Raw genomic sequence first — 19,001 nt, forward strand, 5'->3', positions numbered from 1 at the left:
CATGTTACTAATACTAAGAGTAAGCAAATAATTTTTTTTTCTTGATTTTAGGAAATTATAAGTATTACTAAAAATGATGATTTTTCGTATGTTACTAATACTAAGAGTAAGAAAATAATTTTTGGGATTTTTATTGGAAGATGGGCTTTGGAATCCGTCAAGGCCAATTGGGCTCTCTCAGCTCAAAAGTCTGGCCCACATTAATCTCTATAGAAAATGGGTCGAAGCAAATTTTCATCATAAACAAGTTGACTTGACCCACCAACCCATATCCGCCCCCAAATTCACTAATTTTTATTTGGTATAATTATTTCAGATATAAAAAAGGAAGAAAATTAAACTTTTTTCATTGAAAATATGGTTTCTAATGATCTTGCTATCAATCAAGAGCGCTTTACACATGCGAAATAATAAAAATGGATTCACAAAAAATTAATAAACAAAATCATTTTTTGCAGTGCGTTCTGAGCTTAAAAAAAGTAAAATAAAAGTTTGATCTTTTCATTTTGGGTCGAGCACAAAGATAATTACACTCCGATTACTCTCTCATAATCACTTATAAGAAAAAAAAAAAAAAAAAAAAAAAGAGAGAGAGGAAATAACATTTATTATGTGACGATGCCATCATTTCTTATTTATTTTGTTTACATCTATACTCTACTTTTTTAAGACTTTCAATATTTTTTTCTGAAATATATGTTTGTTTCCCATTTATGTAAGATTGAGAATGAAAAATTTAGCTGTTATGAACCCCACACAAAATATATAAATTCAAATATGGTGACTTGATGTGATGGATAACAGTCATATTTTTCATTTTAATGGAGAAAGAATAGAAAACAAACAAGGGCTAAAAATCTCATTACATTGACTTACCTAACCACGAACAACCATGTAAAATAAGATATGATCAATCATTTCTACTGTATGTTTTACTAAGATAGCAAAGAACTTAAGTTTGTCGCCGTTTTATTTTCTTTTCGAATAACAAAGTGACATAAATCACAACTTGTGTTCTCTAACAAATCAAGCGGCTGTTTGGGCCTGATTTTTTCACCCCAAAAATTGATTTTTTAACTGTTATTTTACTATTCCAGCCGTCATATTTGACTTCTTCTCTCACAAGTGGACCCCACTTTTCTTCTAACGGTCAAAAAATCAATTCTCAAAATCACTCCCAAACAGCCTCCAAATATACCAGAGCAAAATGAAAATATCATTCAATATTTTGTTTTATTCTATATAATAATTCAGACAAGTCATAGTCCAATTGGTATAATTGGAGCACTGATTATGGACCAAACAATTTGTTTGAAAAATGAGCCAATTTGAAACGCTATCTTGATTGATTAATGGCCATGATTTCATGGTCCCAAACTGAGGAAATTCCACGATGAACCAAAAGGACTAATGACAACGAAAAAAGGTACTCAAAATCAACCTTTAGTGATAACACTAAGGACTTTTTTTTTTTTTGGACACTTTGGTTGGCCACTTCTATGCATGTTAAGATTCTCTAAGTGGGCCCTTGAATAGAGAAATTGGATACCCTATCTTACTTCCTAAATTAATGGTCATGTGTGTCAATATGTGACGATTTATAGATCACACATCACGTATTCATTAAATGACAAGTATGTTTATTTTGTGTGTGAACAGAGAAATTGAGTATGTTGCGTAACTTTGGATTGACATTTAGATATAATTAAAGAAAAATATAGATCTTAAATTCAAAATCTAGCTAGTATACATTCATAAACATTATATGTGTCAAAACTTCAATAAAATAACTTTAAACATCTGTTAAATATATAAATATGATCAATGAAATTCATAGTCTCTTAAGTTAGAAGGTTTTAAAATGAGATGATCAATTAATTGATAAACAGCATAAGTTGGAAAAGTCTAAATTTTACCTATTTACAACTTTTGGGGGAAAAATTGATTGATATGTGTGAACATGAACTTTAGATGATTTGATGGATCAACGCGAAAAAAATAAATCTATATTCTTTTATATAAGACCACCCCACCCCTCCGTTAGGGTTAGTATAGTGTTGAAAAGACTGAAAGCTAACAAAAACATTGATGCAATGAAACCAAATTATGATGCTTATAGATTTTATTTTTAGTCAAAACTTGCTTCCAAAAATGACAACCTTTGGGATGTCCATCTTTAAATACAGTTAATTCAAATGAAATGACACATCCATTCATGTGATTTGCTTTGTGTTTTTCACTCTTTTCAAATCGGAGTATTATTAGGTGTGATTAGGTAGTGACATTAAAATTTTCGATCTTAATTTGATGAAGTAACCATTGAACCATCTTAATTAAAAGTTAATATCCAATACTTTATATTGGTGTTTCATGTGTTGCTTGATTATTTTTCTTCTGAAATAATAACCTTAATCTTAAATGACAATAATTGAACATGGAATGTCCAATAATATCATTTTTCTTATAAGGGAATTTATCTTGATACTTAAAAAAAAAAAAAAAAAAAAAAAACCTTTATTCACTACAAGGGAATTTATCTTGATACTTTAAATACCCTACAAATTTAGGGTCTACTAGATAAAATCATCACTTTGTTCGGTTCATTATTATATCCATTCCTCCATCTTCTTCTCTAACGTGTTCTAGTTAGATCAAATCCTTGTTATGAACGAGAGACTCTTAAGTCATATATACAACATGCTCCAACTATCTAAATCATCATTCTAGTAATTTATTTGAGACCCGTTACCATCCACTTATTAGCATATTTTTCATTTAATTTGTGTCTTATTGATGACCTCGTGCAAGGTTTATAATTTTAATTACCTAACACAAACTCTTTTAAGAAAAGGGAAGAAATTGTACCTCAGATAATCTATGAGTAAGAGTCCAGTAGACAATATAAAGGGAACCATGAATAGTAAAGAGGGTCATGGCTATATGTCCAAGCCACGTATGATACTTGATGCTACCCTCAGAAGTTAACCCCCACATTGGCAAAATGGATGAGCCTCTTGTCACTGGATAGAATAGAAACGTTAAACATACATTCCCTGCTAGGCCAAACACTAGAGCCACTCTATCGAACTTGGTTTGCCACCTGCCAAAATCGAGAGGAAAATATTATGTGAATAGAATGTAAAAGAAAAGAAATCATCGAAAGACATATGACGTGAACGGAAGACATTCAAGTTTCGCCTTGTGTCGTGGAGAGTAGAGAAACTTGCTTAACCAGTAAAATCAAACAAAAATATTACGCGAAAAATATAAGATGTGTAGGGGATGAGCAAAGAAAAGTTGCTTACACTTGCTCGCGACGTTGTATTTGGAGTAGAGGAACTTGTTTAAACAAGTATCGTACATAGTATGAGAAATACCAAACATCAAGAGCAATGAACATAGTGAATAAAGCAAGCTCAATCAATGTAACAATCCCGAGCCCTTTAACGATCATTGGCCGCTTCAAGAACCCAAATTTGTGTGCTGTTTTTTTTCTGTTCAATCGAAGATCATCAAAATATATCAAAAAGTTGAAGTTAAGCAGAGAAGAAAGAAAAAAAAATTGGTAATTTTGATTCAATAAAATTTTTTTCTCATAATATTCCCTACCTTCCTATGTTACTGTCACTAGTTCTTTTCTTTCCCAAATGCAGATATATACAGCCCACAGCAGCAATGAATAAAATTGGGAATGTGAAATCCAGCATTATTGGACCTGCAGGGTAGAGTTTCTTGAAGGTAATATTAGATAAATATTTATTCACTACATCTCTGACAGCTTAATCTTTAAGACGACGTGGTTCAGAGTTTATGTTTCAGGTCTATCCAGTTTATAAATATTGTACACATGTCAAGTCTTTTGGATGAGGTCGAGTTCAATAGTTTTAATTTTGCCACCTATTTTCAAATATTGTACACCAGTCATGCCTTCAATGCAAAACATAAATCAGCCTACACATGAGCAGGCATATTTTAGACGAGGTTGAGTTTAAGAGTTCAAGATTCATCGCCACCCACTAACAAAACTATAGGCACATCTGGCCTCTGATGAAAATAATATATTTAGGTTATGCGCAAGGAGGCGTTTTGATCCAAGATTTTGCAACCAAAGATAGATGGAGAAACAGAAGTTCTTACCTTGTATTCCAAAGAAAGTAGAATTTGTATCAGCCAGAATATGTGGAAGCCATTTATCATGATATGTATCAGTTGGCATAATGATCCACATCATAATATTCCCAAGAAAAACCAGAAGGGCTAGCACCAAAAGTGCTCCTTGCACACCACTGATTACTGTAGAGGAAGCCATTAATCTTTTTGCCTTTGAATCTCCTCTCTGTCAAAGGAAATTTGTGAAGACTTGAAAATATAATTCTTTGAGGGATTGTATATATAACTTAGTTTTGTAATGTGTGTACTGTTTGTGACTTGAAAAGGTTTTTGTGGTTACTAAAGGGACTGATGACAACAACCCATTTGTCTCCAATCTTGTTGAGTACCTTTCCATTTTTATCTTTTCTTCTAGCTGCTGCTTTTTCATTATATGCTTAATAAGACAAGCGTACAAGAATACTTGCTAACAATCTTGTAATTTTCTATCGATTGGTAAGAATTATCGAAAACTAGGCAACAAGATCCATTTACCATAATCGAGAATTAGATTAAAAAAAATTTAAAGAACTCAGTTTTTATTCTGTAAACAATAATTGTGTTAGTTTAACACGTGACGTGAGCTGCTATATAAGGAAATAGAATCATATGGCAAGAAAATCATCCATCTTAGGTAGTAATTTTTTCTGTCAAGGAAATAAAATCTTCAAGAATTGTATAGTCCAAAAATAGGTTTTAAACTTCTCCTATTTAAACTACACCATCTAGGTTTTAAACTTCTCCAATTTAAACTACACCGTCTATTGTAAATAATTACTGGAAATAAAAGAATACATTTCTTCATGGTATCAGAGCATGGTGCTCGATGCAGTAGCCCCTGTCTTGTGTTAGCCGAGCTCTCTTGAGCAATTACTCAAACACATGGAAGGCACCGTTGATGGTGAGATGCCCAACCTCCTACCACCCGAAACCAATAATCCCCTGCCAACTGAAACAAACACCCTTCTTCTAGAGTTCACAACAAAGATGGTTGAAGTCTTGAACAAATCATCAGCACCAACCCAAACATCCGACCCCTCACCCCAAATCGGCATCAAATTGGATGGCTCCAATTATGCCCTATGGTCTCAAGTTATGGAGATGAATATAGCAGGAAGAGATAATCTTGGTTACTTGAATGGTGATATCCCTCCTCCACCACCGATCGATACAAGCTTTAGCAAGTGGCGCACGGATAATGCCATTGTCAAAGGTTGGATCATCAATTCATTAGACCCCTCTCTCATTGGCAACTTTATTCAGTTCTCCACTGCGAAAGAGGTCTGGGATGCAATTACTACCACATTCTTTGACGGGAATGACACTTCCCAAGTATATGAACTCCGACGGAGAGTGGCGCGGTTGAGACATGCAGATGGCTCCATTGAAAAATACTACACGGCTTTACAAGGTTTATGGCGTGAAATCGACTTTCGCCGTCCCAATTCAATGGTGTGCTCCAAGGACATCCAGAACTATAACAAGCTGGTACAGGAGGAGCGGGTTTATACGTTCCTGGATGGCCTTCATGACAGGTTGGACAACATCAGGGCAAGTGTTTTGCAGATGAATCCTTTTCCCTCACTTGAACAAGCTTATGCACATGTTCGACGGGAGGCCCTTCGACAAGCCGTAATGACCACAGAGTCCGACAATTCCCCTAGAGCAGTCTTAGCTACGAAGGAGATGAAGACTGGACGGTCTTCACTGGGCTCTAGAAAACAAAATGATTTTAACAAATCCAAGGGAATGGGTGGGAATGAAAAGTGCTCTTATCGTGGAAATTTGAAACACACGTGAAAATTGCTTTAAACTCAATGGATATCCTGAGTGGTGATACAAACTGCAAGAAAAAAGGAATAAGGAAGGAGACAGCGCCAATAAACGAACCGGCAAAGCAGCAGAGCCACAACTATCCTTAATTCCCCAAATTGACTCCTCTAAAGATGAGGACACTACCCCAAGTCTAGGTAACCTTAGTTCAGTATTTGTTATGCATCCTAGTGACAAGAGTAATGATGGATGGTTATTTAACTCCGGGGCCACCGATGATATGACATATGATGCTAATGACTTTATTCAGTCAACCCTTACTAGATGCACCAGTGTCGCGAATGCTAATGGGGCTATCTCCCCGGTCACAGGAGCTGACTCTATATCTCTATTACCTTCTCTACATTTATCTAATACTTTACTAGTTCCCTCACTTTCTCATACATTGTTATTTATAAGTCAAATAACCGCAGAGTTAAATTTTGCAGTACTGATATGTCCTACATTTTGTCTTCTTCATGATATTCTCACCAAGGAGATTCTTGGGCGTGGTACTTAGAAGGGGGGACTATACTATATGGAAGATTTCAGTATGGGTCGAGCTTATCATATACAAAGCAGTGGAAGGGATCGACAAATTTGGCCGTGGCATCGTCGTTTAGGACACCCATCTTTCAGTTATTTGAAGTACCTACTACCTAGTCTTTTTTCAAAACGACGATTTCTGACTTTAAATGTGATACATGCATGGTAACTAAAAGTCATCGTGCATCTTATCCTTTAAGCATGAATAAAAGTACCATTCCTTTTTCTTTAGTACACTCTGATTTGTGGGGTCCCTCACCTATATCTACTGATTCTGGCATTTGTTGGTTTGTTATATTTGTCGATGACTGTACTCGTATGACCTGGCACTATTAACTGAAACATAAGGATGATGTGTTTAAGGTATTTCAGTCGTTCCATGCCATGATCTTAAATCAATTTTTTGCGAAACTTCGAGTCCTTCGATCTGATAATGGTGGTGAATTTGTGAATCAGCGCTTTCGTACCTATTTTGAACAACATGGCCTTATCCATGAAACGCCATGCCCACACATTCCCCAACAGAATGACATTGCTGAATGGAAAAATCGACACATTCTTGAGACAACAAGAGCTCTCTTACATGGAACCTCTATCCCGAAATCCTACTGGCCTGATGCAGTGTCCGCGGCTGTCTACTTGCTCAATCAAATGCCTTCTAGGTTTTTAGACTTCAAGACCCCACTTCAAGCTCTTGCATTACATGTCTCCATACCCACAACACTCATGCTTCCTCCACGAGTTTTAGGGTATGTAGCTTATGTAAATCTTCACAAAAATCAGAGAACGAAGCTTGACCCATGTGCTCTTCGCTGTCTATTTGTAGGCTATGCTATGCATCAGAAAGGGTACAGATACTACGATCCCTCATCTAAACGTACCTATGTGACTATGGACGTTACTTTTTCGGAGAACGGGGCTTTTTTCTCAACATCCAATTCTACTCTTCAGGGGGAGACAAACAAGGAAGAGTTAGATTGGTTGTACTGTAATTGACCAAATGGAGAGACAGTAGCAGAACAAGCAAATGAGCCGGCCTGGTCCAAAACTGAATCCGAAAATGTTGACGCCATAATAGAAGCAGAATCAGACTCCCAACCAGAAGGTAAACCAAACTCCCCCCTTCCATCAATACCTAACGACCCATCTCCTAAGAATATACCTGAGGTAAGCACTCCTGATATATCTTCTCATATAAACTCCGATACTTCTGCTGGATATAAGTTACCTTTCAAGCACAAACGAGGCAAGCCGCCTTGTAGATATTCTCCAGATATGGAAGGGCGAGGATCAAAGTATCCAATTACAAACTACATGTCTACTAACGAACTATCTAATCCTTTGAGAGCTTTTGAACATGCACTCTCCTCAAATTATATTCCAAAAGGAGTCCAAGAAGCCCTATCAAATTCAAAATGGGTCCTAGCAATTAAAGAAGAAATGGAAGCCCTGCGAAAAAATAACACATGGACCTTAGGCCCATTACCCGAGGGGAAGAAGACAGTGGGATGTAGATAGGTGTTCTCCATCAAACACAAAGCTAATAGAACTATTGAACGATACAAAGCTAGACTAGTAGCAAAAGGCCATACACAAACATATGGGGTAGATTACAAGAAAACTTTCTCTCCAGTTGCAAAACTAAACACGGTGCGAGTTTTACTATCTCTTGCTGCCAACATAGACTGGGCATTACACCAATTTGATGTAAAGAATGCCTTCCTATATGGCAACCTTGAAGAAGAAGTATACATGGATCTTTCTCCAGGCTACACCCACACCTCAAACACAAGCATTGTGTGTAAGTTAAAAAAGGCATTATATCGACTAAAGCAGTCACCTCGAGCATGATTTGGACGATTTAGTCTAGCAATGAAGAAGTACGGGTTCAAACAGAGTGACTCGGATCACACACTATTTTTGAAACATAGAGTAGGCAAGATAACTGCCCTAATAGTATATGCAGATGATGTGATCATCACAGTGGATGATGTGGAAGAGATATCTAAACTTCAAACACAGTTGGCAACCGAGTTCGAAATGAAAAACTTAGGAGGTCTCAAATACTTTCTGGGGATCGAAGTGGCGAGGTCTAGGCAAGGCATATTTCTTTCCCAGAAAAAATACGTGTTAGATGGCAACCTTGAAGAAGAAGTATACATGGATGCTTCTCCGGGCTACACCCACACCTCAAACACCAGTATTGTGTGTAAGTTAAAAAAGGCATTATATCTCGAGCATGGTTTAGACGATTTAGTCTAGCAATGAAGAAGTACGGGTTCAAACAAAGTGACTCGGATCACACACTTTTTTTGAAACATAGAGTAGGCAAGATAACTGCCCTAATAGTATATGTGGATGATGTGATCATCACAGTGGATGATGTGGAAGAAATATCTAAACTTCAAACACAGTTGGCAACCGAGTTCAAAATGAAAAACTTAGGAGGTCTCAAATACTTTCTGGGGATCGAAGTGACGAGGTCCAGGCGAGGCATATTTCTTTCCCAGAAAAAATACGTGCTAGACTTACTAGCTGAGGTGGGATTGTTAGAATGCAAGCCGGCAGACACTCCAATTATTCAGAACCACCGACTTAATGAACATCCAGACCAAGTACCAATGGACAAAGGGAGGTATCAAAGGCTAGTTGGTAAACTTATATATCTCTCACATACTTGTCCAAATATTGCATATGTTGTAAGTAAGGTTAGCAAGTTTATGCACAATTCTAGTGAAGACCACATGGATGATGTAACACGAATACTTAGATATCTAAAATCCTCACCTGGAAAGGAACTTATTTTCTCAAAAAATAATCATTTGAGAATAGAAGGCTACACAGATGCAGACTGGGCAGGGAATATCTCAAACAGAAGATCCAACTCAGGCTACTTTATGTTTGTTGGAGGGAATCTAGTTACATGGAGAAGTAAAAAACAAAAAATGGTATCACTATCAAGTGCAGAGACTGAGTTTAAAGGAATGGTGAAGGGACTTTGTAAACTTCTTTGGATCAAGAGACTACTCACAGAAATTGGCTTTGCCCCCACTACTGAAATGGACCTCTATTGTGACAACAAAGCTGCTATTGTCATATCTCACGATCCAATCCAACATGACGAGACAAAACATGTGGAGATAGATCGGCACTTCATTAAGGAGAATCTGGAAGCAAAGGTGATTCGATTTCCATTTGTAAAATCTGAAGATCAACTGGCAGACATACTTACAAAGGCAGTATCAAGCAAAGACTTCCACAGCTCACTTGACAAGTTGGGCGTAAGCGACCTGCCTGCACCAACTTGAGGAGGAGTGTTACGTGAGCTGCTATATATGGAAATAGAATCATATGGCAAGAAAATCATCCATCTTGGGTAGTAATTTTTTCTGTCAAGGAAATAAAATCTTCAAGAATTGTATAGTCCAAAAATAGGTTTTAAACTTCTCCTATTTAAACTACACCATCTAGGTTTTAAACTTCTCCAATTTAAACTACACCATCTATTGTAAATAATTACTGGAAATAAAAGAATACAATTCTTCATAACAATTCAGAATGTAGTCTTAACGAGCTAATAAAATGTGCATATGATCTCCTAAATGGTGGAATTTTCGATGAGACCATATTATCTTGAAAAAGTGGTTAATCCAAATCTAACTTCACCTCCGAGAATTGTACTATTGATCAAGAATCAAGTGTTTGTTGGGAGAAATTATCTAAAGTGCTATATGATTTTTTTGAAAAATGGTAGTTAAAAAATAGAAAAAAAAAAATTATGAGTCTGCAAGCAAAATTAATTTATTGGGAAAATGAGTGGTTGAAAATTAATTTGTGAAAAAATGATTTTCTAATAAGTTTTTTCAAATAAACACAAATTTGCTTGGAGTATTAGGTTGGTCACCAAATAAACTTGTAAGCTAACTCTTGTTTTGGTCGCACATTGTGCTCTAAATTTCATAATCTACTTTCATTATGACGTGTTTTTAGATAAATGTTTAAATACGCTCTCTTTTTCAATAAAAATTTAGACTAATGCGTCAATTGTTGTCTCTCTTTCTCTAAGAAAAGCTTTATCTGAGCTAGAAACACATACTTGTCGCATTGAATCATAGAAAAACACAACGTGGTGTAAGCAAAAATGTTATGAATTCAAGTTACCGATTTATGAAAACTCCACGTGAATGGCATTTAATAGAAAAATAAGTTCGACTTACATGTGAAGACAAGTATTTAAGTCTCTTGTGACGAGTAGCAGCATATGAACATAAACAGATAACCTGGTAGTTAGACTGCAATTTAAAGATTAGTTGGTTCGATATATGATGATTGAATGTCATATTTGAACCTAGGAACATGTTTTTTGAAGTGGACTCTCACTCCAACTATATAGAAGCACCTACACACCGTATAACGTGTAACTGCCTTCTTTGCAAACCTGTAGTCAAGTTACAAAATTTTCAACTCAAGCATACTTATAAGGCAATCAAAATATCTCTCACAAAACAAAATTTACGATTTTGATCCATTTTTTTTCTAGATAATTTCTCAAAATTTACCAGTGCCTTTGAAACATGGGGAGATTACATTGCTAGGTGGGCGTGAATGAGCTTCGTGGTGTTCTATCTAAACACCGTGTTGACACATAAAAATTCAGCCCAAATCGAACAGCCTAAGGAATGAAGCCTAATTGGAGGATCCCCAAATCAGATAGCCCAAAGAATGAAGCCTAATCAAACAATTCAAGATGAAGGCCCAAATAGGGAGGCCCAAGAACGCGGTAACGCCATCACCCAAGTTTGCAAGTCGCCCAGAATCTGAGCGAATGGAGTGCCATGCAGTCGCCCAGAGCTGTTATTCTATTCTCGCCCAATCCTTTAAGTCGCCCAAAGTTTTAACAAACATAAAGCGTTGTGGTTATCAAGAAGTGCAGTTATCAAAGCAGTTATTAAAGCAGCCCTATCACGTTCCACGATTCAAGGAATTCAATCGAAAACGATTGAACGACGAAGAGTAATGGCAGCAGTTAAAAAAGACAGTTTTCATGACAAGCTAGTCATTATGAGGAAAGTGGGCAGTTGCAGAACGATCAAGCAGTTTTTAGGCGGTTGATCACAAAAAAGATCATCCATGGAGTATAAAAGAGAGAAAAGACATAGAGCAAAATGACCGAATCAAAAACTCTTGAACAAAGAACATGTAATTTTAATTTCTTTAGTTTAGAGTTAAACACTTTTTTCAGTAACTCGTGTGCTTGCGCCCCTTGGAGGCATTTTGTTTTTGATTTCCAATTATAAAGTCATCGCCAATAAAAGATTACTCCTTTTTGGGACTTTGTCTCAAGAGGTTTGTCACTTACACAATCATCTGACCCCTTTTAATTGTTAGCGACTAACCCGCGCGAAACACACCATTTGAATATTTTTAGAATCGAAAGCAGAATCTATTATTTATTTATCATTTTTACATGAAAGGAAGATATCATTCTTCGCATTTGATGTTATATTTGAAAGGAAGATATCATTCTTCGCATTTGCTGTTATATTTGCAAATATCAATATCTTAAAAGATGAGAAATTAAATGAAAAATGGAACAAAAAACATACATTTTTCCAATCTCTATGGGTTCAAGACATTTTTGTGTAGGAAATGGTTAAAATCACCAACACTAGATCTTTTGTGCTTGAACAAAATTCCTGCAAATAAAAACAAAGTTTACTGGTAATGTGGAGCTTTTAGTTCAGATGTGTGTGGCATGAAGACTGAAAACGAAGAGGATTTTGACTTTGGTATATGCCATATAATTGGTAATGGAGTTATTAAATTAGGATAATTAATTGATATTTGAAGATATGATAATAGACAATTTTTTCTGTATTAAAATTTTAATAGTTATATTTTATTTTAGAGGTTAGATCATAATTTATCGGTCTAATTTCTCCATTTTCGGAGTGCCTTTTCACGTTTCATGCCTAGACTCAACCCTTTAGAACATTGTTGTATTGTCTATCTTAGGCTTCTTAGCTATCATTTCGGAATTACGTACGTTGTGGCCATGTAGCAGCATAGATTGCTGGTTGTTAGACAGCAATTTTTTAAAGATAGTGATTTGATAAATGAAATTGCTATTCGAAGTGGACTAACTCCAACAACAATTTCTTGATTTATTATTGCATACTTGGTTATTAGGAAACCCCTTTACGAGATTTTCAACTCTCGAGCAATAGCATATATACTTGTAAGGCAATCAAGACCTCTATCAGAAAACGAAAAATTATGATTTTGTGCTTGTTCTTTCAGTAAATAGGTTCCGAGAATTTCGTTTGTGTTTGAAAGGTGGATAGTTACATGAAAGGAGAGTCGAAAGAACTTAATTGCGTCCTAACTTAAACGGCATTTGAGTATTGTTTATTGATTCAATCGACAAGATGTTACTAGATCGATTCTCCCATTAGGGGTGTCACCTTACGTTTTGAGTAGATTTCATAAAAATGTTTGGCACGCTTGATATAGTAGGTAATAGTAGATCAAATTGATAGAACCACAGTAAAATTGTCGTTCTAATTTTAGTTGGGGTTTGGTTTCTATAATTAGTTGTGGAACTTTGATCATATTTGGCTAGAGTTACTTGGAAAAAGTAACTTTTTTTTGCTTATGAAAAAGAAAAGTTAAAGAAAATGCCCTTTTTATTTTCACTTAAAAGTAACCTTTTTATATGCTTATCTCTTTTTCTCTCTCAATCAGATTTAAGGTAGGTAGTCTTGAAAATAAGTTAAATACTAAGAGAAATCATTAATCACTTTTCATTTCTACATAAAAGTCAGATTATTAATCTTTCCACTTGATCATATACTTGCAAAGATAAACTATCAAATGATGAGACATTTTTGATGAAAACTGAAATAAAAACATGGATTCCAAGACATTTCTACGTAGAAAATGCTTAAAATCACCAACTGATGCGGGATTCGAAATGCAGGTTAGCTGCCAAAAAGAACAAATTTGTGCAACCTTGTGTCTAATTTTCTTTGGTCCACACACAAGAACTCCAACACTCGATTCTTTGCCCTTGAACAGAATTCGTGCAAGACAAAACAAACTTTATGGTGAATTTGCCACAAAAAATTTCTAAGCAATAGTAAGTCTACACTTATATTCCTAGTTGTATGTACCATCTTAGAACGTCAACCTTATTATAAATAGTGGTCCAAGTCCTTATTTGTTGTTTATTTATTCATCTTTAATCGATATGGAATATTACCCTTAACAATGTTCACGTGTGCGTTGTGTACTTGACACTTGAAGTTTCCTTCTATTGCTGGCAATATAGTTGAGTGCAAGCTTTGTCCACTCTCATACTACATTAAACGAGATAAATCTTAAATTATTATAGAGGGGTCGGAATATTTCAAACATTTATGTTTATATCTTCGACTAGGCCAACAATCCCAACCCCGCATGGGAACTAAAAGAAAATAATTTAGTCTTGATGCCGGGCCTTGTGCAATATTATTGCACGTTGACAGATTGACGAAGAGACTATTGAGTTAAACTCTCTAGTTCTCTATCTGCATTACAGAGACATGAATTTGGTGAGGCCATAGGAGTTGCATCTTCCATGTTCTGAATTTGGGTCGTTTCATTTGCATTTTTTCTTTTGTTTCATAGAAAAGCTGCCATTGACGTGATAAAAATACAGACACCGATGAATAATATGTTCAAGACAGCTCTCGAGGAAGAAGAGTAGATTTTGTTAGTGTTATGATCAATGAGGTATATGTAATATTGCATTAAAATTCCAATAAACATAAGGTATATGATGAAAGACACCGAGATTATTGATCCGAGCCAAAGCCAGTTGTTTTCGACCGAAATTGGGGTTATTGGTGCATAAGATGGATTAAGCTGAACATACTGTCTGAATACTCTTCCTTTCTTGTGTTGAATTTTGCATTTCTGTGTCTCATTCGCATAAATGATCTCATAAATAATAGAGATAAACGGAGTTATGCCACTATCTCTGCTCACCATCACCAATAAATCTTGCCTGTAAAAAATTTGATAGTTCAATCAATTAATCAATACACCTAATGCAAGTTTAGTATGCAGTACTGTACATGACTTAACAATATCATAATTGAAATTTTAGCTTCTTTTTCTTCATTAATACTAGTGATTTAGCCGGCGTTGGTAATGATGTCTCATATTAGACAAACGATATGCATAAATTTTATGAGTTCAAATGAATATGCAAGAATTGTATCTACCTAAGAAAATCAGTAGAAGGAGGTCCATAAGGCCCTTCAATGGAGACATTAAGTCGAACGATAGAAGAAGGTGAGGAAAGAAATTGGTAGAGCTTTCTAGACCAACTCACTTCACCTTTAATAATGATGCTAAGCTTCTCAGATTCCGAACAACCATTTGAAGTGGTTGTAAAAGGGCCATCGCAACTTAGAAATGAGAAGAAAACACACATTAGTATTCCTTGAATTTTACCTATAACACAATGGACATCTCATATACACTGCATTGGATGAGACACATGTTGAGACCGATTGACCAATAATGTTGAAATTGAGATTTAATGAATTCCACTTGTTGTGATTGAAGTATTGATCAAGATCACAAATAACGCAAGAACAAGATTAAAGTAAGTAAAAGAAGTACTGGCAGAAAGAACGATGTTTTATTAATTCACTATGAAAGGAGAACACAATACAGCAAAATGCTTCAACAATATTGTAAGAGGAGTCTCATATATATGCCACGAGTTTACACCTAAAAAGAGTCCCTAAAAGGTAGAAAATCTAGCAAAATTAGGTCAAGGCATGTAAATTGAGATGGGATTCTTGTTTCCTTTTCCAAATCTGATTCCTTGGATTCTTTTCCTGATTTTGAGGCACCAAATCCAACAATCTCCACCTTGACTCAAAATTCCAGTGCAACGAACAAAACTTCAAAATTTCTCCACCTTGAGAAATGATCCGTCTGCATCAGAATAACCAAGCTCTTCAACACAGTAACCAAACTCTCCATGAAAACATGTTCCTCCGCCCGGCGTCCACAAGCGACACCCGAACCCAAACTCGGGTTCCCAAAATTCCTCCTGGAATTAACAATCATTGGACAGGGTCGAAGCACACCTTGTAGCAGAAACCACACCAAATGCACAATCAGAAGGTCCCTTGCCAATATTGTCACCGTCAATGATTTCTAAAGCATTACAAACATCTCCAAAACTGTACCTACGCTCCATGAGTCCATTGGCATTACAAGAACACAGTGTACTCGCTAAAATTGGTGGCAAAGCGGAATCACCAACACTCTCTTTAGCAAAGTTCTTAACTGACCTAGAGCCAAACTCGAGAGGTACTGTACCAAATTGAATATCCACCACGGTACTGAATTTGTCCAAATGTCTCTGAACTGGTTCTGCACTCCCCTGCAAGATGTACAACTAGGATTTCCTCCGTCCCTCCAATACAACCCGGACGCCCCTTCGAACCTTCAAGACTCCACCTCCACCAGAAAATTTGTACCCTTTTTCATCCAAGGTACTCAGTGACATGAGATTCTTTGTCAAGTCTGGAACATGGCGAACCTGATCAAGTGTCCTCACTGTTCCATCCTGTAGCTTCATTCTGACCCAACCGATTCCTGCAACCCGGTAAGATTATTTGTTTCCCATGACAACTCCACCTTACTTCACCGTCTCATATGTTTGAAACAAAGCCCTATTGGGACACATATGATACGAACAATCAGAATCTAGAATCCACTCCTCAGGTTTGGATTCCTCGTCAGATACAGCCAACATCACATCTCCATCATCACAAAAATTTTCAACAATATGAGTCTCGTTCAAATTACCTGATTGCCCCGCATAATTTGCATGTAAATCACCTTTACCCTGTAACTTGTCGCAATCTTTCTTGATGTGTCCTTTCCTCTTGCAGTAATAACAATACACATTGCTGTACTTCATCTTCAATCTACCCCTCCGTCGATCACCATAAGTAACAAGAGCATCCCCGCTCCTAGATGCAGGATCTCCAACCAACAGCTCCATCTTCTCTTTTGAGAACAGGGCGTTGTATACCTCCTCAATGGATAACGTGTCACGACTATACAGAATAGTATCATGAAATGACGAAAAAAAATTGGGTAACGAACACAACAGGACCAAGGCTAGATCCTCTTCATCATATTTTACCTCCAACGTCTCCAAATTTGCAACGATCTCCTTGAACACAGCAAGGTGGTCTTGCAGTGACCCTCCTTCTGCCATGCGATTAGAATACAACATCTGCTTTAGAGTCAGTTTGCTCGTCAAACTCTTTGTCATGCACAACTACTCCAGCTTGAGCCACAAAGCAGCCGCTGTCTTCTCCTTCAAAATATCTTGCAGCAAATTGTTGGATAAATGAAGTTGGATTTGCGCTAAAGCCTTCCGATCCTTCCGTTGTTTCTCCTCCATAGACAAGCTTGCTGGCATCATATCAAAACCCAACAAAGCATCATTAAGATCCATCTGCGTCAACACAGCTCTCACCTTTACTTGCCACAGCGAAAATCTTGTATTGTGATCCAAAAGCGGAATTTCATACTTCAACGAATTCATCTCTAAAAAATCTCAATCAAATCACGAAAAACTTGCAACCTGCAACACCAAAAACTGAAAACTACCGAACGTGCAAGGGGCAAAATAGTCCAGAACCACAATTTTTTCCAAAACTGAAATTGGACACCACCACAAGGTCCGTCTCCTCGTCCGGAGAAAACTGCCTGAAGAAACCGTCGCCGGAAAACACCTCATGCGCTGCCACTCTCCTCGTCGGAGTTCCACCGTCGGCGACTGGTGGGAAAACGCGCCGACGACCTGTGACCCTTTCTGGACCGTTTCTACCTGTTGAGTCCACTGGTGGTGTTCGTTTCTCCAAATTCTTTTTGGTTTGACCAGAAAACGTGAAAATAGATCCGACAAAAAATCGAAAAATTGGACAGATTCGTTTTCTGATTTTCTGGTAATTTTTAGACGATTTTCCTATTAGTTTCAAGCAAAAAATCCACCAATAACCCCGCTCTGATACCACTTGTTGAGGCTAATTGACCAATAATGTTGGAATTGAGATTTAATAAATTCCACTTGTTGTAATTGAAGTATTGAACAAGATCACAAATAACCCAAAAACAAGATTAAAGTAAGTAAAAAAAGAATTGACAGAAGGAACGATATTTTATTAATTCACTATGAAAGGAGAGCACAATACAGCAAAATGTTTAAACAATATTGAAAGAGGAGACTCATATATATATACCACGAGTTTACACCTAAAAAGAGTCCCTAAAAGGTAGAAAATCTAGCAAAATTAGGTAAATGCACGTAAATTGAGATGAGATTCTTTTTTCCTTTTCCAAATCTAATTCCTTGGATTCTTTTCCTGATTTTGAGGCACCAAATCCAACAACACAATAGTACAATAAATAAGATTTTAACTTCTTTTTCTTCTTTAATATTGTCCATTTTATAGTTCTATACTCTCTATGGAGCCAAAAAGACATGTTACATATACAATAATGGACTTGACTGAACAACACAAGACTCCGTCTAGCATGAGTACCTGCTGCCAACTGTGGATTTAACTCTCACTACATTACTCCTCCTAGATCTTCAAATAACAATCATGAAGATTTGAGCTTCTTTTTCTTTTGTAATGTTGTCAGTCTTGCTGTAGCTAGTTTATCGAACAAACAAAAAGGTTGTATCAAATACAAAGTGGTAAAATGTTTTACTGCCTCCGCTTCCAAACAAACCAAAAGAATGTAATACCCAAGGTCGGCCCCAAAATTTTTGAGGCCCTAGATGATTAATTATTATGAGGCCCTTCAACATAATATTTTATTTTACAAGTGTAATGATATTTAAATATTTAAATAATTAATACTTTTATATTAAAAAGAAACTGGTCAACTCAAGTATGTGACTAAGTACAAATATCTGTTGTGGGTGATCAAACCGCTAGTTTATAACCTATTAATGAACCGTAGGGTCCACATCATTTGAAGTGATTTAAGTAGGCATGGGACTCGAGATACGTGGCAAAATAAGATGTATATCTCACTCCAAATTTTAACCCAGAACCATTAGCTACCATTAAACATGTACTTATCCTTTCTCATTTATTCATTTCGCTTGGCTAATAGCTAGCCCCAATCCATACAAAAGCAAATCTAACTCCAAACAACTTGTTAGTAAATCACATGCACAAAAAATCAATTTTTAAATACCCAATTTTATTTCATTTTTTAAAGGAATTTGAGGGGTTTTGGATGGGGTGCAGTTTTTGGGCGTTTAATTATAAAGGCCCCTTAAATCTGAGAGGCCCAAGGCAGGCAGGGCCAGCACTGGTAATACCATACTCGGGCTCTTGAAGAAGTTTAGCTTGATAGTTTCACACGACAAAACCCTGGCGGAGATGAGTCAAATGCCT

General features: G+C 36.4%; 1 protein-coding gene and 1 pseudogene across 2 annotated transcripts in view; both read right to left on the bottom strand.

The window, feature by feature from the left end:
* Window positions 1-4,438, bottom strand: part of LOC111409728 (ferric reduction oxidase 2-like) — a 6,624-nt gene extending 2,186 nt beyond the window's left edge. For both annotated transcript variants that reach the window (XM_023039726.1, XM_023039725.1), the window contains exons 1-4: window positions 4,138-4,438; window positions 3,610-3,715; window positions 3,306-3,494; window positions 2,866-3,100 (exon numbers count right to left, since the gene is read on the bottom strand). In XM_023039726.1, coding sequence (XP_022895494.1) covers window positions 2,866-3,100; window positions 3,306-3,494; window positions 3,610-3,715; window positions 4,138-4,309 — 702 coding nt within the window. In that variant the 5' untranslated portion in view covers window positions 4,310-4,438. The remainder of the gene's footprint in view (window positions 1-2,865; window positions 3,101-3,305; window positions 3,495-3,609; window positions 3,716-4,137) is intronic.
* Window positions 4,439-10,539: 6,101 nt separating this feature from the next.
* LOC111410904 lies at window positions 10,540-16,579 on the bottom strand (annotated as a pseudogene).
* Window positions 16,580-19,001: the final 2,422 nt, after the last annotated feature.

Source organism: Olea europaea, chromosome 15 (assembly GCF_002742605.1).
Source record: "Olea europaea var. sylvestris chromosome 15, O_europaea_v1, whole genome shotgun sequence".
Classification (NCBI taxonomy): Eukaryota; Viridiplantae; Streptophyta; class Magnoliopsida; order Lamiales; family Oleaceae; genus Olea; species Olea europaea.